The following is a 23435-nucleotide window of genomic DNA, read 5'->3' on the forward strand; positions in this document are numbered from 1 at the left end:
TTAAAAAACAACAACTGTATTTTATCCGAGGTAATTGCAGACCCCAGTCCTCCCATACGGTACCCTATAACCCTAAACCCTAGACCTGGGCCATAACACTATAAACCGTACCTCTAGCCCTAATCCGAACCCTAATCCTAACCCTAACCTAACCCTTTCTGACATCTCTCATCAAGACTGGGTGGCAGAGGTTTCATCAAATGGTCGTCTTATTCTATATCGGGAATCAAGAACATGCGCATTTCTGAACACTATCTTGATGTATTTAATGATAATCGATTCATAACTGCCGTGGCAAGATTACGATGTTCTAGTCATTGCCTTCGAGTCGAGACAGGACGGAGAGAAAATTTGCCTTATGATGAATGTGTTTGTTTTTTATGCGACGAAGAAGAAGTTGAAGATGAATTGCACTTTCTCCTAAAATGCAGCTTCTTCGATGATCTTAGAGCAAAATATTCCCCTCCTGTTTGGACTCGAGGCCAACAATGGCAAATTTCATTCGTTTTATGACTTCATCAAATGAACACACTTTAAAAGAACTTGCTCCATACTGCCATTATGCACTGCTTACCAGATACAGTATTGAAAAAAATGACTGACTTTGTTTGTATGTGTTTCTAAAATTGGTAAATATTGTAATCATTGATTTTATAGATGTGAAAAGGGCCGGTGGCCTATATTTACAATGAAATAAAAAAATAAAACTCTCCTTTTGGGGAGGCTGAACTGACCCTAATCCCAACCCTAACCCTAACATACCCCTAACAGGCAAACCCTAATTCTAAATCAATTCCTAACCAAACCCTAATCATATAGCCTAAGAGGGGTGCTCCTTTTAAAATGATAATGGTTTGGACATTCAAAATCATATTTGCCACACAATGTGAATTTACTTTTTAAAACAAAATGGACTTAATTAATTCCAAAATGAAAGTACACTGACTGTGTTAACTATAAATCGTGCTATACTGTACATCTATCTGGTAGAATTCAATATTTTGTTAATAGAAATAGAATTCTATCATTCAGACGGGGTGATTCAGCAGAATTTGACAGTACTAGATTTAGCTAGATTCCACCCGAGCTTGGCACTTTAGATGCTAAAAAGTCACGTACAAACTTGAAGTTTACACACAATAATTTGAATGGTTACATTGGTTTTAACCAGTTTTTACAACAGGTATTTAATTGGGCATTTAACCCAACCAGAGAGGGTACTTTAACCACATATTTATATATGTGCTTTAACCCAACATAGAATTCGAGTCAAGCTCTGTCTGTAGACATTATTAACGCCATCTAGCAAGGTCAGACCATCATTTAAATAACAATACGCTATTTACATATGAATTGGACACATGCTAATTATCTATTGTGACATCCTGATTTCTTAAATCCATGCGTATACTGCTGTGGTGTTGAAGGCCACACTCTACATACCTCAGTGAATATCAAAAATGAAGAAAAATGACACGTAATCGCCCGCGCACTTGTGTATAATATTTGTGTACGGAAGCATGCAATAATCTTTATTGGGACACAGGGTGCACTACACTAAATCCTGCATTTGGTGAAACCCTTAATATTCCGGTAAAAAATTGCCTATGCGAAATATATCGGCGTCCCGAGGGAACCGAATTTAGAGATATTGGTTGTTTTCATAAAAACGATAGAATAGGAGCTCAGCTCACATTACAAATTTGTCCAGAAAGTGTGCTGAATCGATAGGTGATAGGCTCCGTGGGGGGGGGGGCGTATCATCCCCCAATGTTGAGACCTGACGAAATTAACCTTATATTTGGCTATTTTAGGCCCAAAATTGGGTACTTATTCCACTTTTGCACCATATTTCATCAGTCACTAGCTTCAAAATGGCAAAAATTTTCTTGGCTTCCAGCGCATTTCTACAATAAACTTGGTCGCCAAAAAGTGCAGGTATCACTCTACTTCAAGAAAATTTTTCCAACCCCATCCCCCAATGTCAAAAAGAAATATACGCAACTGGGCATCCATGGCCATGATTGCAATTTCATAATGTCTTATTATTAAAATACACCCCGCGTCTAAGATATTCTCGGGTGGGGCGCCAATTTTGTTTCTTAATTGCCCCGGGCGCTACGTATCTCTCAAGTTTGTCTTAAGGGGTGGTGCAATAATTATGTGTACCCCCGGGGTGGTGAATTATAGGGGGGCAAAGAATTTTTGGCAGGCCAAAAGGGCATTTTTGGCAGGTCAAATTTTTTGGCAGGTCGAAAGGGGGGGGCAAGCAATTTTTGGCACAGATATTTTGGGTACCATTTTATATTACGCCCTAAAAAGGCGTAGGAAAACGTTAGGAACACGTTCAAATATCAAACGGCAAAATTTCCTGCTCGCTGCGCTCGCATTATATGATAAGACAATTTAAGGTTTTAAATTCGGGTTCCCCAAAATCTTGTATGTGTAAGGGGGGGCAAAGATTTTTGGCACGTCGGGGGGGGCAAAGGTTTTTGGCACGTCGAAAGGGGGGCAAAGATTTTTTGGCACGGCCAAAGGGGGGGGCAAGCGATTTTTAGCAGACCATTATGAGAATTCACCACCCTGGGGGTACACATAATTATTGCAACACCCCTAACTTGTTTCAAAGAAAATATTAAATATGTTGTTACATGGAGTAGAAAAACAAAATTACTTTTTTTGTATTTTCACGTGTATTTCAATGAACGTGTGTTTAGTGGTGTGTGCCCTATACGAGATAAACCGTATAGTACGCATTTAAGGACACCTTTGAGCTTAATGTAAACATGGTAAACAGAGCGAATCCAGGGGCAGATATCACTGACATCAAATTTTGCGATGATTGTTAAATCGCTAGTAATCATGGTTATATAGACCTACTCTAACGCTTTCATTGTCATTTTATATAACTATAAATAGATGTAAACACTTCGTGGTGACATTCGTAAGAGGTCCGGTAAGAGGTACATGTATACATGTTGATTGAACCGCGTCCTGTTTACCCGTTGCTTTATGTGCAGCATTACCACTGACTTCGGTTTGTGATATTCTAAAATGGCCGATTGCTTTTATGATATAAGTATTGTTGGAGCAGGGCTATGGGGATCAGCAGCAGCTTATCATTTGTCTGTGGCTCCTGGCATTAAAGTGTGTTTAATAGGTCCAAATGAACCCACATTTAAGGTAAGTCAACTAGCCCTCTTTTTATTTCTAACTCCACTATACAACATGATACAAGGAATCATCAAGCATGTTTAAATAATATTGATTTCTAAAACATTTGAAAGAAATGGATTCGGTCAATTTATTACATAATAATGGAATAGCTTAAATATGTAGCAAAATGAAATTTCAATCTAAAAAAACATGGATCTGGAAAAACAAACTATCATAATGTGCACATCAATCTATACCGGTGTATATCTCTGGTGTCAGCAGTAATAAAAATCTAGTTGGCCGTGTAGTGCAATGTCTATACAGGTATTTTACTGACAATAGAAAATTGCATTGAAAGAATCCTTTTTTTTTACTGACAATAGAAAATTGCATTGAAAGAATCCTTGGTGAGTTTTCTATTCCAATGTCTAATTACACGGGTCAATTAACAGCACTAAATTCAACCCTGTAAATATCTAGAGTCGATATTGTAAATGTAAATGAAATAATTATTGTCTCTTTAATATTAGGAATTTTCTACTAGAACTATTTATGGTTCGTACTACGATGAAGCTCGTATTACACGACAAAATACCATAGATCCCTTAGATGGTGAAATAGCCATGAGAACTTATGAAGGACTTCAACAATTGCAGGCGACAACAGGTAAATGCAAAGACGAGAGAGATACAGACTAGCTCTTGATCAGAGCCCTCGCAGTACCTTAGAAGATCCAGAGATCCCCAAGTAAAATAAACCCAAGCAAGTGACTAGTATTAGTAAAGAAAATGTATATAGGCCAATCCATTCTGTAAAAAGAAATTAATACCACTCCCATGCATCACCCAGCAGTACATGTATTTGTACAGAGCTTGCCGAAGGCAAGCTTCACTATACATGTAGGCAAGTCACCAACAAGTAAAGTAGGACCACTTACAGATCACTGTCTACCTGAGATATTGGTCTACCCAACACACCAACCGCGAAAGTCCAGTGACCGAAAGTAGGACCACTTACAGATCACTGTCTACCTGAGATATTGGTCTACCCAACACACCAACCGCGAAAGTCCAGTGACCGACGCGCCAGCGGACAGCCGGTCTTTACTATACAGCCTGTCTCAAAAAATATTGTGCAAGTGAAAAGCGCCCTCTTTGGCAATTAGAAAATACCGTTGTGACATAATGCTTACATCAACGTCAAGGGCACAGTCTTAGCTCTCAAATACCGTTTGTTCTGTTCAATTTACTCTTTTTAATCTCGAGATATGTTTAGTTAACAACGAAAGGGTAAAATCACAATTGTGCCACTTTTACTAGGGAATAGGGCTGGTACATGTAAATCAATGATAGCTGACGTTGATGCGCCTAATGCACTCCCCCTTCGCATTAGACGCATCAACACCAGCGCGCGTGCATTATTTTGTCTAATTTCATTAATTTGTCTAATTTCATGAACTTGTCAAAGTTCATTAACCTATAAGTGTGCAATATTTGTTTGTCTTTTAACATGTCTTGAATGACAAATGAGAACAGTATACCATGGTAAAATCATTGACATGCAGATGTATTTAATTTTACAGCAGAATGTGACATATTTATTTATCGTTTAATTTGTCGTAAGTGGAAAAAGAGAACCATTATACCTTTATCATGATAAAACATTAAAAACAATTATGTATTGTTGTGTAATTGATGCATTCTTTTGATTTCACGAAGGAACTCTTGATAAACTTGATGCTATCATTGATTTACATGTACAGCCGTCTTCCCTAGTAAAAGTGGCACAATTGTGATTTTACCCTTTCGTTGTTAAGTAAGCATATCTCAAGATTAAAACAAGCAAATTGAACAGACTAAACGGCATTTGAGAGCTAAGACTATGCCCTTGACGTTGATGTAAACATTATGTCACAACGGTATTTTCTACTTGTCACAGAGGGCGCTTTTCACTTGCACAATTTTTTTTGAGACAGGCTGTAGTGTCAGAGGGCATATGGCATGGTTTTTTCATTTTTTCTTTCAATTGGATGGAAAATAGGTTGGCTTTGGAGCAAAGCTAATACAGACCAGTCAAAGTCCCCGTTGTATGATTGTATGATGTGAGTTCTCGCATATCATGAGGGCCGATTGTTCGATCGTGCCGTGTCTAACAATCACGCCAGCGTTGCGTGCCTTCGCGTATACGCGATAGAGCGTTGCGTGCTTTTGCGATTATGCGATAGACCGTGAAAATACGCGGTAATCATGATAATCGCGTAGCAGTTTCGGCTGTCGCATTGCATGGAACAATCGGCCCCATCGGGTGATGCTGAGACTTTGACTGATTGCATGCGGTCTGTATCTGTACAGTGCAACTTAACCAGTTTTAAAAACTGGATTTGGGGCAGTGTTGCAACTTGTACTTGTATACGATCTATCCTCATAAAAGAACAAATAGGCTATACGCAAAAAAACTCGGTCTAAACTCGATTATGTGACTTCAAGTACTATATGAGTATTAGTAGTTGCCACCTTACCATATAAGCGTAACTCGTATGTAAGGCCACCATCTATAACATAACATTTTCAATCAGTACGTTACTACCTATGTTCAGGATTTATGGTGCTTCAAATACAAGTATACATAAAAATATTCGTATGGTAATAATAATACGTGTCTACAAAATAATAATTGTATCACTTTCAATTGTAAGGTTTTGGGCAAACTATCATCATAAGCAAACTATGAATAAACTTGTGGTGATGTATTACGTCATTAAATGTTGCAATATATCCTCGATGTTTTGTCAAATTTGCTAAATTCTTCCTACCTAGGTATCCAATTCTTTACCGAACGAGCCAGTATCTACTTTGGTCCTGCAGGAAGCAGGTACATATCCAGTGCAAAGAGTACATCAGAGTTACTAGGTTTGAATCACCTTTCACAAAATCGAGATCAGATTAGACAGCTGTACCCTTATATTGACATCGGGTCAAGTAACGAATGTATCCTGCAACAATCAAAAAGCGGAATGGTCAACCCGAGAAAGCTTGTACTAGCACAGAAAACAGCTGCAAGATTACAAGGATGTCATATTTTGGACAGCATCGTGGAACAAATCAACGAAAAATACCTTCCAGGACATGGAAAAGGTTTCCAAATACTTTTGGAAGATGGTCAACTTATACAATCACGTAAGGTACTTCTATGTACGGGAGTGTTTACTAATTTCAAACGACTCTTACCACAGCATCTACAGCCTGACCTGAAATACATGCCATCGCAAACATTGAGAGTAGAGTTAAGGGATGGAGATATCCAGATGTTACGTAACATGCCTACACTGGTATCATTAGCTCCAGATCCAGTAACCCCGCGATTAGACATATATGCTTGCCCACCTGTTATTTATCCTGATGGTAAGAAAAAATTAAAAGAAATATTGAGGGGGGGGGCTCGTAGCAATGGTCAAGTGAAATTTAAAATATCCATGGATGGTATTGATGTAGCATATCGTCACCTGCTACGATAATTAGCATTAATTTTTCGTAATTTTGAGAGTGCAGTACAAAAGCATGCATCAGTTACGTTATCACCCTAATTATTTCTGGTTCAGATTGGTGGATATAATGTTTAAATGCATTCTTGAACACTATTTTGTACTTTATTCAAACAAATGACTATATCGTAGCAGGCTGACAATGTTCCCTAATTAAACAACAACCCCTCCCTCAAAATTAAGTTAACTGAACAAACAAAATAACATTTTAATAATACACTTAAAATACCAAAAGAGAATATCATTAAAATTGTGATCACTGCATATAGAACCACGATTTATGCAATACCGTAAAACCCCGTCTACAAGCATATAGTGTGCTTCTGATGAAAGCTACATTAATCCAGTCGCCATTATGGAGTTTGAGCAAATAAATTACGGATCCAAGCATATACAAGCAAGTATTATTTTAAGACCGATCAATTGTATTGGTATATTAACGCTTGCTTCGAATTAATTAAGCTTTTATAAAAAAACACTATATATGCTTGTGGACGGGGTTTTACGGTATGTCATTAATGACTAAACTGCAAACGGGTGTGAATAAAATATAATAATGACATTCTTACGGAAAGTACCTGTATTTGCTGGAATTTGTATCAATATTATTACATGAAGGATTTGCCTTTGAATTACCTTTATCCCAAAAGTCTCGATACCTTTTTAAACCATTGTATCTTTAAGAAGAAATAGTATACAGAAAATATGAAAACATATTTAGAAAGAGGACATTTGGGCAATTTTTTTGGTACCGAACGTGCGAATATTTGCATGTTGTAGTATGAAGATACGAGCAAATGTTTATCATATTGGAAAATTGTTCTTTCAACCGGAGAAACAAAAACACTCAATTAAATGCAAACGAATTGTCAAATTAACACCCTCTTCTGCATTTGCTCACAATCTTATAACAAAGTGACTTGGTAAAGTAATTTTTCTTATCTCAAGGATTTTATAATGTTTTGATTGAGTTGATACCCTATCATTACTGAATTGTCACATTGAAGCTCCCCTTTTCATGCTAAGTCAGAAGACATTATGCATGAATATAGTGCATATGCAAAAATGGTTAATGGGAACAAATCACCAGGAACATTGTCAAATTGAAGCACTATTCCCAACAACTTCACATTATTTTTATTTTGTTCTTCCGTAGTTTGGACTTTTTTTTGTTTTGCAAGTAGTCTATTCGGAATATGTTCAAGATGTCCATCATATAAATTCGCACACTCGCGTACTCTGACGGTGAAGTACTGAATGGCGCTTCTACAAGTGTCTCTTTCAAGTTTTCTTATCTCACTCTTTATGTTTTCCTTCAAGTCGTGTATGCTGCGAGGTTTTGTGCTATACACTCGGTCTTTGAGATAACCCCACATAAAAAAATCAGGTTGACTTAAATCCGGAGAATGAGGTGGCCAAGTTTGATCAGTTTTGAGGAACATGATCTTCTCATGGAAATGATTTTCAAGCCATTGGAGAGTCACTTTGGCTGTGTGTGGAGTCGCACCGTCCTGTTGAAACCAGTGTTTTGCTCTGCTACCCCCCCCCATTCCATTCAAGCGCATTCAAGCGGTTTGTTTTTGCACAGTGCTGACATTTTGTATGCACGAATAAGTGATAAATGGCGTTGTATCAACATGACTTACAATATTCAACAACAAATTCACATTCTTTGGTTTTATGCCGAAACGAAATCGGTCAAACTTACTCAAAACAAGTTCAACGAACATTATCAACTCACTGGACATGCTCGAACACCATCAAAATGCTGCATAAAAACACTGTCAACAAATTCTTTAAGACAGGATCAGTACGTGATTCAGTGCGCTATGGACGTAGGAAGACAAGGCGATACACGAAACATTGATAAAGTAAGACATGCTGTATCAGCAAGCCCAAGAAGATCTGTGAATGTTCAGAAAAGGAATGACTGCTGTATGGTACTACTCGTTATGTGCCTATACATTCATCTAACATTATTTTTTAGTGGGAGGCACAAAAGGGGGCAAGTTTGGTACCAACAAAATTGCCCAAGTGTCTTCTTTCCAAATATGTTTTCAAATTTTTTGTATACCATTTCTTCTTAAAGATACAAAGGTTTAAAAAGGTATCGAGACTTTTGGGACACCCTGTATATATCGTAGATGTATTCATACCAAGGTATTATATCTACAAATTTACAAATAAATATCATAAGTTCATAATATTCGTGAAAATTAATCAACTAAACCATTATAACTGATACGATTCAGAAAAAAATCGCATAATATTTTCGCATGTAATTTTATTTCAGGGAAGACCTATTTAAAAATCGGCCATGGAGATATGGAATATATTGCAAGCCATGAGGAAGTTGTCACTTGGTATCGGAGTAAAGGGAATGCTGAGATGACAGAAAGATTGGCCAAGCAAGTCAAGAGTCTTTTCCCAGGTGATCAATAATGGTTGAATATGAAACAATGTCCAATAGAAGTTATCACTAAGAATACTATCGCTATTCAATATAAAGTCTTTTTAAATCTCCGAACCAATCTGTGGTTCCAAGCAAGCAATACACTAAATGAACTTTCAAAGTTCTGGATGTCTGCAAAAAAACCCAATATATGACCTGAGGTAACCATTGATATTTACTCGATATGAAAACGTATTTGACCACCACATGAACACCCTTGGCCCATTCACACATTGCAAAAACACCCCGTTACAGTTGTGGCTGCCATGAGCATGGAGAAGTCACATAATACATCCACTTTGAGATTTGACGAAAGTCGTATTGACTTGCACAGCCACTTCTCATAATTTAACTGATTCTGCTGTTACTTTTTTTTCCAGAAATCCAGCCGCTGTCTACGCAAATAGACACATGTGTAGAAACTGATACTACAACTGGCCTGCCGTATATCGACATGGTTAGTCCAGATATTGGCATTGCGATTGGTGGAAATGGCGTGGGGGCTAGATTGGGTTACGAAGTAGCCAAAATGGCGGCAAATATGATAAGAAAAGGTTACTGGGATCACGATATACCGCCAGATCGATTCAGAGCTTGCTTCAAAAAGCAATGTAATAAATTGTGAATAGATACTGATAAACAATACATAAACAAATTTCTTTGACCGTATTTGCATCGCACATTCCAAATATCTCACAAAGTGGGTAAACCACGGATTATAGAAGGTTCCTTGTATTATTTTGTATAATCTGTGGATAAACTTACTACAGATTTAGGTCAAGGCCCAATGATTATGTAACCGGCACTAGAATGGTTGGTTTTAATAATAAGGGTAGGGTTTGAAATGTTAGTACTTAAGGTTTATTCTTCTTTACCATGTTTATTATTTTGTTTATTTTGATTGTATCATTCTTAATTAATGTAGGTTTTTGGTTTCATATCAAATTATATTTCTATCTGTTGTATGACTGTAATTAATCGATCATAATCATCATCAAGTTAAGTTATTTTCCATCGTAATCATTATTGTCTTTAAAACTGTTTTTAATAAATCATGGTTTATCTTTAATTTGAAAAGGTCATTCACCTCATGCATTGATCATGAACACGCTGCATCCTTTGATTCTCAAGTTTATGAGTACTTCAAATAGTTATGTCTTCATTGTTTATTGTCTTCCATTCATAGAAGTTTTAAGAGCATTTTAGCAATTTATTCCTTTTATATGAGTGTGTATTGTTATCCTAAAAACTTAAGTGTGGTGTAAATTATTGCCACTTATCTTTTGGCTTAAGATTGTAGGTGATGTACTTATGAATTATTCATGAGAAAGTTTTATCTCCTTAACAGGTTGTGTATTGTTAAGATTTGTATTAAGTAAATGCTTTGTTAGGGATATTATTTATGCTGTTGTAGAGATGGTACTTAAGTTGGTTTTCAAGTGTTTTCCCCATATGAACTTGTCTTAGATACATTTACTTCACTTCCATCTTAGCCACCAACTGATAAACATCAAATCTTCCATCTTAGCTTCCAACTGGTCAACATCAACAACTTAATCTTCATATCATATTATTACTATTATTAAGGGGGTACTACACCCCTCGATAAATGTGTGCCTATTTTTGCATTTTTCTCAAAAACTAATAACACAGTGGTAACAAAGGTTATGTATATTATAGGGGCAAGGAATCCAATTACTACACTGGAATTTCAATGACCCAAGACAAGCGGCTTGTTATTTATGATAAGAAATAAGGTACCGCTAGGATGTACCTCGTTTCCTATCATATATACTGAACCACTTGACTTGAGTCACTGAAATTTCAGTGTAGTAAATGGATTCCTTGCCCCAATAATATACACAACTTTTATTACCAGTGTGTTATTATTTTTTGAGAAAAATGCAAAAATAGTCACAAATTTACCACAGGGGTGTAGTACCCCCTTAATTGCATCCATCTTCTTCAAGAATATTGTTTCTGCGTATCATCATATTATATTATATTAAAGCCGGAGCATAACAGCGTATCGTATATCTACAAGTCTTCCATCGTGTCTATTTATTTTGTGTAACGGGATTGGACATTTGATATCGCCCGAATAAGTCCCTGGATCCAAAAGTTGAACAAAAAGAAAATCACCCTAAAAATTTTTACCGTTACAATTACAAAAAACCATTTGGGCAACGATTACTCTATTGTACATGTAAGGTCAATTTACAATCTCTTAGGCAAACTAATGGCACAACCGATAGTAAAATGACACGTACCATGATAGTACAGATATCGCTTAAGATTTTCATTAAAAATGTAAATTTTAAGTCTCCCTAGCTGTAATTGGGACATCTCAAGTCATCTTTTTGCATTTTCTTGAGAACTACAGGATATTTCCTGAATATAATATATGTATAGGCAGACTGCTTATCCTTCAATGGAAAGAGATCGATTTATCAAATAACAATAAACAAAACAAACTACACTAAAAAAATCACTTTAATTTTATTCATGGGGCTCTATTAAAACACATCTATACGTTAATTATTCCACTACCAATGTCCAATTGAATGGAAAATGTGCCACTGCAAATAATAGTTTACAATAATTTAAATGGTTTTTTTAATACACAAAAGAAATCACATTTGAATTTTTTCAAAATTAGTTTCCTATTTATATAATTTTGCTTGTGTTTGATTATTATTATAATTACTACTACTATTATTATTATCTGCTATTGCCTTTACTTAAAATTATGAAATTTTACATCATTCTTTCTGGGATACAATAGAACAGGCCACATGTGTACTGGTTGCTAATCCCACGTTAAACAAAGCGTTATTTAATTTTTAATATTTTTGTAAACATTTCTAAAAACGTGAAAAATAACAAAAAATTAAAACTACAACGACCCGAAATAAACGCTGTAAGCGATTGATTAAACTACAGACAAAACACACTAGTTTTACCCTTTGGCATTGGTACCTTTTGCCGGCATCGATTTACTGAAGGAGTCAGTGTGTGATTTGAGTGCTGCCAGCGAGTCGGTATTGTTCCATATCTGCACAACATTTAAAAACCTAGACTAGAGTCTCACTAGACTGTTTTCTCCTTTCATCATAGTCGTTTGAGGTGATCAAGACTATACAGAATTATACGAAGGAATAAGTAATCTCTGTTTCTTCAGAAGAAATAATAAGAAAAGCAAAGACACATGCCTGTGCCTATTGTCTTTGCTTTTCTTATTATTTCTTCATTTAAACACGACGAGACAACTTCATCACATGCTTCAATCTACTCCTGATTCCAGAAAAATACAGCATTATAATTTTTTTGATTAACGCTATATATATGATTTTGCTATATGATATAACATCATAGCACAAATCCTAGTTGGAACTAGTTGGAACTAGAAATGAAAAATGAAACTAAACTGAGCTCAAAAAGAAACTTATAATTTTTCACAAGGTCATATCTTGAAATCCTGTCCATCAAATTGAACCAAAATTACACACAGATTTACTTCAATACTCTACTCTTAACACATGTCAGTAACCAAGCAGTTATCCAACTGACACAACAGCAAAATGCACTGACGTGGGACAGCTTTCTGGACCACATTCACAGCCCAGCCCTGTTTCATGAAAAAAGTGTATGAAAAGCAGAAAGCAGCACCGTTTTATCATCTGTGCAAGGATCTTGTGTGCATTCTCACAGATTTTTTGTCCTGGGTGCCAAATGTTGGGCTGTGAAAGTGAAGGAAGTCCAGGAAGCTGTCCCATGACAGTGCATTTTGCTGTTGTGTCAGTTGGACAACTGCTTGTTTACTGACATGTATTTTGAGTAGAGTATTAAGGTAATCCTGTGTGTAATTTTGGTTCATTTTGATTGACAGTATTTTAAGATATGACCTTGTGATTCACAAGTTGTAAAAAATTTATAAGTTTCTTTTTGAGCTCAGTTTATTTAGTTCAATTGCAGTCACAAAATTCAAAGACTTGACACAAGTCTAAGCATTCAGAATCTTGACTGTACATGTATGCTAAGATCTTACTATGTTAAGTTTTTTTCATTGATTAACATAAAATTGTAAGATTTGGGAGATATATCTTTATATCTTAATTTTGTGACTGCAATTGTAAGAAAGCATTAAAAAATGCATGTTATGACCCCTTTTCCTAAACAAAATAGCCAAATTGGTCGGTGGATGTTTGAGTTGGCTAAACAAGATACTATGTGACCGTACACGACGAATGAGCCGTAAATGTCCTAAATTACAGTGTAAACTGTGCATGAAGGTCGCATTCATAAGTACCTCACGTTGGTGCGACAAGTATCTCATTTTAAATCAAACAATAATCCTATTATTGAAGAGGATAATAAGCTTCGACCTTAGATGTCTATAGAATTCTTAATAGCTCTGGTCTTTGTTTGCTTTCAAGTGGTTGGTTACAAAGCATTGTTTTTGTCTAGGTAATAACCAACAATTAACAATAAGAGGACATTCCTGAACCTCGTTGGCTTTGGGATGATTTGAAATGACCACTAATTATGACTGTTTGGTATTTATTAGCAGCAATGTGAAAAAAGAGACACATGTAGTAACGAAAAAATGTACCATTTTGTTGAAGGAGCAAAGTGCAACAAACCATAAAGCTTATGATATATATTTTCTAAATACGAAATATAAAAAAATTGACCGGAGGAGGGATTTACGGCTCATTCGTGATGTACGGTCTCATATGCCATTGATCCCAAAAGGTTAGCGCTGTATGTGTCTAGAATCGGTTGTAATCTACTAGACTAGACTATTGTGAACACATGTCTATTCTATTACGGCCCACATTAATGTGGATCTAAACGACTCGTGTGGAAAGAAGAGGTGTCTGGACGAATTGTGTGGTTTATAAGTAATTTAAGAGGACTATTGAATGACATCTGCTGCCAGCGGCTGAAAAAGCCTAGATCTAGACGAGATACAAGGGCGTAAAGTGCTAGATATTCATATTGAATCTAGATTTACATTACAATCGCCAATGATTAGGTTTGATTAGCGACCAATAAGCTGGCTCGTACTTCGTTCTATTTTATAAAACGATCGCGCTTACAGTCTGAAAATAAAAATCAACCGTTACGTTTAGTGCCAGCGACTGCAGTTAGTATAAGCAGCCATAATACTGCCATAAGTTTTGATTTCCACAGGATGTAAGGGAGAATCCTCGTCTAAAATAAGAATTAGATTTCAAGTGCGATTGGACCAATTTATATCTGTTTGCTATCAAAAGGTTTTAACCCATTTAGTCATAAGTGTCATTCAATTTTGATAGTAGCTTATCATTATAATGCACACCCAATCAAACCTTGTAATAACTCCCGGTAAGAACTACTTATTTGAGGATCTTTTATTTGCACTAAACAATAACATTGTTAGAGGTTAAAATCAACGGATTAGGATGTGTCAACCCATTTGCAGTAAGTAGTATACAGAGGTTGGTAAACTTTAAACACATAAATTATAGGTTTATGTAAAACCAAATTGGATTGATAAAACTCAAAGAAGAGGGAAATATAACGCAAAATGTCTGATAATTGTTTAAAAAACTCGGTAATATTGATTTTGAGATATAGCCAAACAAAGCGAATATTTCCTTTTGTTTCTTCTTGTTTTGGAAACACATTAATTGCTAATATCTTTGGAACTGGTTGTCCAATTTCAATGGGTTTTTCTGCAAAAGCAGCTTTGTAAATGCTATTTAGTAGCCTATAAGAAACTGAAAATTTAATATTTCCGAGTTCCGACTGATTTTGCTTGATCGCATCACATATTTCCTGCAAACGTACAGCTCGAACACGTGCAGTAACTAAGCAAGTAAAAAACCGTATTGGGCTAATTTCCTGTTCTTTCGTTGTCTGCGCAAAAAATACTTAAAAACAGATGCGGAACAAACACTCGCACCTCAACCCTACACCCCCACACCCCCCCCCCTACCCACGTTAATAACAACTTTTTTTCTGACCCAGTCTCTGCAGTGCCAGCTGCAACATCAGTCACACGGCGTCATCATCCCTATATCTTCGTGTCTAAAATTGCCATGATATTAGGGCGAATCCACTAGTTCTACAGCAGACACGCATGACGACTTTGTCCCACCGTGTTTAATAGTTAAACATTAAACGTATTAATGTAATTGTTTTTACACCCGATTCAATCTTGAGTATACAATGCCCAATGTGCTATGATGTGTCTGGCAGCTTATAAAGGATACACATGTTCTAAGTCTAACTTTAAGGCTTTTCAATAAAACGGAACTTGTTTACGATATATTACAAAATGAAAGACGTTACTGCATGGTTAGGTACACTATTTTGTTTGACACAACTGGTCAAATTTACATATCACATCACATATTACATATTGTTACATTCCATCACAATGAAAGTTAGAAAAGATGCAATTTTGAAAGTTGCATTATAGTCCATTCAACTCTCACAAATCATGCAGAATGTAATTTACCAAACTAGTCACCTCCCTAAAACGATCGTCTAAAAATGATCATATCAATCATTTTAGTGCAGTGATAGCACCATCTGCTGTTAAGTTTATGCATTGTATAAAATGTTGTGAAGCTCTATTTAACACCATGGAATATAAAACATGTAAGTAAGGGTGTCGATAAGGTTACACAAGGATTTTTCAATAATAATCCAAATTTTGTGAGGTTACATATATTAAAAAAACCCAGAGTGATAGTTAAGGTTACGGTTACACATAGTTATGGTTACACCTTTTTAGGGGGCCAGTATTATATATCAACAACAAATATCAAGGCCGCAAGCCCAGCAGGACTGAGACCGGAAACTCCCATAATGAGGACTTGTAACTAATGTAGTTCCAATATATAACGGCCCGCAGGGCAAGAAATCAAGGCATAACCTATTAAAGTTATCGATTTTTTTAATTTTTACCCGTTAATTTTCTCATTCTTCGGGGTCTAATATATAGTTTAAGCTTGATCGTTATTGGTTTGAAGCAATATTTTTTCTTTGTAACCCTGCAGGTCCACCTTGAACAATTTTAGAGCGCTTTTTTTACGGCCGATACCTACATAACCTTCCCCATACCTTATTGTTGAATTCTATTTTTCAAAAAATATATACGGCATAAACTTAATAAGAACAGATGGCGCTATCACTGCACTAAAACGATTGATATGATCATTTTAAGACCAGTTGTAGAATAATTAATATGACCATTTTAATAGGGAGACTGAGTTGAATTTACAGTATAACAAAAATTCACTACATGTAACGCTGAATGCCGGGCTCGGTTGAGAAAGACTAGTCTGGTTAAAAATCAAATCTTTTTATTTTAATATATTTAGTTTTGATGGTTGATCCTATTTCAAGTTTTCTGAATTTAAGGAGTGGAATGTTAATGTGGCTACCGATGTTTATTGTTATTCTGGCAAGAAGCAAATTATGACATATGTTTTTCATGCGCAATTGGTTTGAAGTATATGTTTGTTGGCACTTGTTTTGCTATATCACAGGATGTCATCTTCGCACGAAAAAAGGAATTCAGCCCCATACAAAGTAGTTTGCCAACAAAATCTGCCCCATTGGTGAGACGGTCAGCGAACGGAGCAATTTTACCAAACATTTTGATTTAAAGGTGAAGTTCTTTTGCGTTTGTTGAGGATGAAACGCTTCTTAACATTTCATTAATAATTAGATCGGAAGGATCACCGTAGTTGTATATATTTAAGCGTTACGGAGGGCCAAGTGGCTCAAAACATGCCAATGATTATACGCTAAGGTGTAATCTTGTGGCGTATACATTGTAGTCTTAGGTGTGTTTTGGCAATCCATATTCGGCCAAAAGATTCAAAGCAATATTGATACACATGATTGGCTGTTTGTGATTTTTGGCTTTGTTACAATCAATTTATATAAGTCAACCTCAAAATTCCTGGACTTCACAAATTTACATCTCGAACGTTGAAGATTATATCTTGCGTTAGGTTAGGGGTATAGGCCTAATCTTTTGCGTGCTTTGTGCCTCATTGACATCAATCGATTTGAACCTTGGCGTACTGTGTATGTCGATCAGCTGAACTGACTTACTTTTCGTAGCTGGTACTTAATCATCTACCCAGAGAATCACCATCAGCGAGCACCAGGGTAAGTAGAGTTTCCATGCATTACCTATACAGTTGTCATGTCATATGACGACTACAACATTTACTATGCTACTAATGTTCTCTTCTTATTAAACATCAAGAATTCTCTATTAAAACATACATGTATACATTATTTGAATACTCATGTGTTGTACCCGCCATTGACCTTATATCCTTTGAAAAAAGTAAAAGAAAAATGCTCTTTTCTCTTGTATTGAAAGAAACAAAACGTGCCTATGTGGTTGTGGGACTATTATTACTACAAATCCTCTTTACCTGAAGTATGCAAGTCTTTAGCTCACTACAAATTGGATAAATGCTTTTGTCGATCGGCCGACTTTGTCATACCTTCTTTCCATTATACTATTTTTTATATATTTTTTTCATTCGTTCAAGTCTCAATTTTCGAGTACCTCTTCTTCTCTGTTTTGATAGGTGTTTTTATTGCATTTCCTAAGTACAGTTGAAATTCTCTCATAAGAGTTGATTTGGTGTCTCCTTTTACTATATTTTCATACACCCCCTCCCTTACTTTAAGACATACGCTTGGGTTCAATTTATAGTTCAATCGCAAGCGGTAACAACTGCTGTTTCCCGGCCAATAATCTTGATTGTATGTTCCAACTCAAAACTTAAAACTTCATTCTATAGGTTCAACATTAAATACGCATTTGCGGATACAATTCTGGCAACATTTTGTATTATTTTAAGGCATTTTTATATTAACTTTTAATCAGGACGATACTTACGATATGGCGACAAAGGTATGTAGGTGTATCAGTTTCAATATTTGATGCATAGATTTTGAGTTATTATCTAGTAATGAAGGGGGTAATTACTTTTGGGGATGATGAGCTTGATCTAATGCATATTGGTATCAATACTGGTGCAGAAGCCTGCAAAGTTACCACTTTATCTAGTTAAAAGACCAACTATTGGAAATCTAATTTGGTTTGGGTAAAAAACGCGGCATATTTTGTTGAAAATTAATGATTGTTATGTCAAAATAATCCCTTCTGTTCCAAACGTCAAGCTTGGCATACTTTTGTGTGTGCTAACTGCGCACACTGTGCTTATTACGTACAAAAACTAACTTTGCAACTTTCGCAAAATCTCTAATACCTCTCGTATCTTGCATTTTCAAACTTTGTGACCCTTAAGATTGGCACTATCGAGGCACAATATAAGAAAGAGAAAGAGACAGAGATATCATTAATTTGAATCATATTAATGTAAATGATAGGAACTCTCAAGTCGTTTAAAAGCATAGAATAAGCGCATAAACGTTCAAATGGCGCTCATTTCAAGCAAATGTAATCTCCATTTTCTGATTTGTTGATTTTTCGTTAAATTTCAAGGAAAGTGGGGGCGTTAGAATTAAGAGCTCATAATACGTACCTACGCATGTTCCTGTCAACATTATATCCGCTCTCATGGCAAATCTTGCGTCTTTTGGCTTCCATCTTTTATATAGAAATTTGTCACCTTCACTAAATGCACATTCACTTCAAAGGACAGTGGCTATATTATTCATACAAAACAGTAAAGTCTGCAATTGTTTCTGTATAAGGATTCACCCGGCACTGGTAAATTGGTGATAATAGAGAAGTGGTTCGTATAACCTGACCTGTTACCATTTACTTTTAATTTTAATGGACGTCGCGTCTCTCATTCAGTGATCCCAGCGCAAGTGTAAATAAAAAAGGGATGAGCAGCGACAAAGTTCATCATTTGGCTATATGGGGAACAAATTTAGAGTTTGTTTAACCAATCTTAGCTATTTTTTTGTCACATCAGGATCAAATGTCAATATTTCGAACGACAGTACAAGCTAACTATAATTTATTTGGATACAAAGGATTTCATGATTTTTTTCTGGTAGTCAAACCGTATAGTAGTCATATCTTGGATCCTTGAAAACATTCAGAAAGACACATAGTTTTCATCAAGACTTTCTTGCCATGTTTAATAGACAAAACACACTTAGTGTTCCTTTTAGCAATGGCTAAGGATCATGCATACCCTTAGTTTTGGTGCAATTCAACATATAGGCCTACATCACTCTAGCCAATGTGGTTTTTTTTCAAAACTTCTTAGCCCTCCCCCCTTGAAGTCTAATGGTGCGTCCCTAATCATATGAAGGACAGATGAATCATATTGCATGAAACACATCTTATCTTCTCTGTAACGAATTTATCTTAATTAACCAATTATGCTATACACAGCATGACCCGAATGTCGAGGCGTTTGCTTGAGTAAACAATCACATCATGATACAGACCACTCCAGCTCACTCAACAGCACCCTTAAGTTATTAATAACCTTCACTAAAGGGTGTCGGAAAAATGTTGTCACAGAGATTATACAGTCTCCTTATCAGTCGGTTTATGTCGTGCTGTTTCTGATAGTGGCAAATACAGAGCGGGGATGAGACTACACTGCATTTTTGGTTTCATTTTAAGCTCATTTATCGCGTGTTTGTTCAATGGTGTATCAAAAAAAGTCACGGAGAACCACCATTCGTCTGTAGGTTGTTTTGGTGAAATTAAATAGGGAGCGCGCCTGGGGCCGCTGCTCCAAAAAATTAAAATTGTTTATAAATTGCTTAAAAGTGAAGGATAAGTCATTGAAATTGTCATTTGGTATTTTTGAAATGCCAAATTTGGCAAAAAAACGAAGAAAACAGCAGTACTGACGAAGTTGAAGCCCCATTCAAATACATACATGTAGCTAATTTAGATACTGTCAGTATCTAAATTACAGATTCGTGTAAAATGTCTTATTTTGTCTTAAATACACGGCTTTCGGCTGAAGCACTCGCAGGATATAATAACACATCTATGACAATGACAAAGGTACCAAAATCTGAATTTTGATGATTTTTACGATCTTCCGGATGAGCAAATCACTGAATGGGCCTTTAAATTCTGCCCTTACGTTCTAAATATGATAAAAATATCAAAGTCACTTGTCATCCTGTATTTATTGTATGTATTATATATTTGGTGAAGAGTCGTGTTTCGATATATGACTGGATAAGCTAAAAACATACATCTATAATCTATTATTCTGATTCTTTATACGTTGGGGTTGTTTGTAAGACGGCTCTTTTTAAAGTCCTCATGCACAACTTATGAGCATAAAAACTTGATCACTGTGAATAAACCGTTATGTCAAAACAGAAATGATGGAAATGGTGTTAAAAGTTAAAGAATGACTCCATCAATCACAACATTATGCCTTATATGTTAGTAAAACAATTTTTAAGCAAGAATTACGTGGTTTTATTCGAAACAAACTCACATTGACTATAAAAACGAGTAAACACAGCCGGCTCTCAACACGCGATATTCAAAATTCCCGCGCCGAAATTGTCTAGTGAATATCGCGTGTTGAGAGACGGCTGTATTAATCCGTTTTTATGGTTAATGGAGGTGTAATGAGCGTGAACCCGGTTTGGATTCCAGAGGGGTGTGCCTGTAAAGAGTAACAGCCATCAGAAAAGGACCAGCTCAGACCGCGCGCCAAATAAGTTTGCATTTCAGAAATAGCTTTTTTCAGCCTTAAAAAAACAGGCAGAGCTGGGAATCGAACCCGTGACATCCCGTTTGTAAAACTCAGTGCATACCACTGAGCCAAGTAACTTTTAGCTGCGAGAAGTTTGATAGTAATCCTTGATATTGCTGAATAAAATAAATCAATACTTATAGCCCTATTTATCTAATGTACAATGCAATTCAAAATTAAAAGGGCCTATAAACTAAGACTATGTGTGAAATGGCTATCAATCGATCAATCAATCAAGTTTTCAAGTTATCAACAATCAATAATAAACCAATGAATCATGGAATATTATTAATTAATTACTGATCTACCAAACTAGTCAGTAAATAAACAAATAAATAAAAAGGCATAGGCCTAAAGAGAAGTAAATACATAATGCAGAACGCGTGTATTATTTTAGGTACAAAATTCTATTATTCTATTATTTATAATTTTCTAAGTACTATACACGGGATTAGGACCTGTGCTTTTAATATCCGCGCCTAATCAATAATGGGTCTTTCACTATGTTCACTCAATAGTTAAACTATACTATATCCCTCTAGGATTATCTTATGACCAGGTACTAAAGTCGATGCTTTAACAGTACCCAAACAAATGTACATATCAAGGTCATAGCAGGGCATTATACAAAGAATGGTCAAAGGTCAACGTTTCCAAAGAAGTAGAGTATAGAATTAGACGCAAGCTTTCGTGCGGGAAACATAAACACATACTCGCCAGTCGTGGCCTTTTTATGAGATTTGATACGGCGCCGAAGACTAGAGCTCTTCCATAATTTAGTCCGAAACAAGGAATTCAAAGTAATTTTATCATCAAGTGTCCCACATAGAGGAATACGACATCTATCGTGAGGCAATCTGCATTCTGTTGCCTGCAAAAGCCGACGATCAGGTAAAAATTATAAAAGAAGCGTGAGCAGATATTTTTCTTAATTTCATGATCAGCTTAAATTGCATTGAAAACGCCAAATTGCAGTCACAAAATATATAATATTCGTAAATCACTAAAGCGAATGGTAACGTAGGTATGTGGAAAAGAAGTGCAATAGCAATAACAAAGTATGTGCCCAAAGAGTTGTCTTTGGCATGTCGCTTTTTGAAATATCACTAAAATATCTAATTTTGGAAAAACGCCCCAAAATTTAAAACAAACACGAACCTTCCAAAATAAATATATATTAGCACTCGGCGGCCCAGTCACTACCTGTCGCTGTGATTTGGGGTAACTCGTTGCTTCCTTTCTCCAGATACCTGTACTGCAAGTTCGCCCATACCCCATGCCTTAATATGAGTTTGTTTCAAATAAAACCACGTGATTCGTGCTTGATAATTAATTTCTATAATATAAGGTATAATGTTGTGATTGCCAGTGAATTGATAAAAACATGTACCTTTTCGATTACTTTAAAATAATATTCCGGCTGCTGCAAGATATATTTTATGAGCAAAACGGTCAAAGATTAAATATGAAGATCCATAGAGCCTTAAACATGCAAAATTATACCAATTGTTCTAATGTTCTTACATATTCTAAAACTAAATTTTAGTCCAAAGAATAATGATGCTTTTGGAACAGGTTCATCAGGTTTGGTAACCAAACAATCTAAAAGTTTTTGATTTGTCAAAACCAGTTTGAAGAAACTTACTTTCTTGCTGACAGTTTCGTCAGTGAACCACTGACTGTTTTGAAGCGCGATGTTGTTGTGATGATCCAACAGCTGTTGACTGGCGGGAAGTTATATCACTTCCGGTAGCGATGTTAGTCTTGCTAGCAGTCTCCAACAGTGGGTCAAACACGTGACTTAGATTGTAGACAACATTTATAATTTGGGGTGTGTGGGTGTGGAATAACCCAAAGAAATAATTATGCCTTGTTGAATCTCGCCCATGCAGACAATTCAACATGATTTCACAGGCTCAGAAACGTCTTAACATTCTAAATTTAAAACATTTGCCAAATTCAATACGACGTCGTCACTCATGACTGAGTCCTGCTCATTTAAATAACATTCTGTCCTCTATAAGGTACCACTGGGCACTTAGAATCATAATACAATAAAGCAGGTGATATGTATGAATGTCCCTCTGCCATCTTAAGCTATCCTAGAATTGTCCTCCAACATGGCTGCCATTGTTATGTAGTTCCGGTTGGTTTATTGCATACACTCTATTACGTGAGAGTGATAAATCGCGGAAGCTGATTTTCCTGAGCATCAAGTCAAAGCGTTTATCTGACAGAAAATTGCGAGTAGTGAATAATAAATTAAGTACTGGTACTAGAAAAAGATGTTACTTATAACAGTACTGTGAAGCGTTGTTATAAAGAGTGATGGTAAGAATGAAAGCGGAATTTTTTTTTTGGTCCTGCGGGGAATTGAACCCGAGACTTCTTGCACCAAAGGCAAAGACCTTAAACAGTGTGCCACGCTGCTCCTATTGATGACCATCAATAATTTTATGATCCTTTTACGCATTAGTCATCTTATATCTTTCCAGGCCAGGATAAGTATAAAGTTATGAATGATTAAAAAAAGTGTCCTATATTC

At 36.0% G+C, this 23435-nt stretch overlaps 1 protein-coding gene across 2 annotated transcripts; it reads left to right on the top strand.

Moving 5' to 3' along the window:
- Positions 1–2730: 2730 nt before the first annotated feature.
- Positions 2731–9943, top strand: LOC140158498 (peroxisomal sarcosine oxidase-like). Of its 2 annotated transcripts, none has more exons than XM_072181595.1 (5): positions 2731–3183; positions 3687–3822; positions 5973–6557; positions 8991–9128; positions 9530–9943. In XM_072181595.1, exons 1-5 carry the CDS (start codon positions 3055–3057, stop codon positions 9772–9774), a joined length of 1233 nt encoding a protein of 410 aa, XP_072037696.1. In that variant the 5' UTR covers positions 2731–3054; the 3' UTR covers positions 9775–9943. The 2 variants fall into 2 exon arrangements, with proteins under 2 accessions (XP_072037696.1, XP_072037698.1); XM_072181597.1 differs by having other exon boundaries at positions 5973–6332.
- Positions 9944–23435: the final 13492 nt, after the last annotated feature.

This window comes from Amphiura filiformis, chromosome 8 (assembly GCF_039555335.1).
Source record: "Amphiura filiformis chromosome 8, Afil_fr2py, whole genome shotgun sequence".
NCBI lineage: Eukaryota > Metazoa > Echinodermata > Ophiuroidea > Amphilepidida > Amphiuridae > Amphiura > Amphiura filiformis.

Excerpts from the sequence above, each read along its gene's own strand:
- LOC140158498 (XM_072181595.1), top strand. The coding sequence starts at position 3,055 with ATGGCCGATTGCTTTTATGATATAAGTATTGTTGGAGCAGGGCTATGG. Across the intron at positions 6,558-8,990 it reads ACCTGTTATTTATCCTGATG|GGAAGACCTATTTAAAAATC; the intron begins GTAAGAAAAAAT and ends ATTTTATTTCAG. Across the intron at positions 9,129-9,529 it reads AGTCAAGAGTCTTTTCCCAG|AAATCCAGCCGCTGTCTACG; the intron begins GTGATCAATAAT and ends TTTTTTTTCCAG.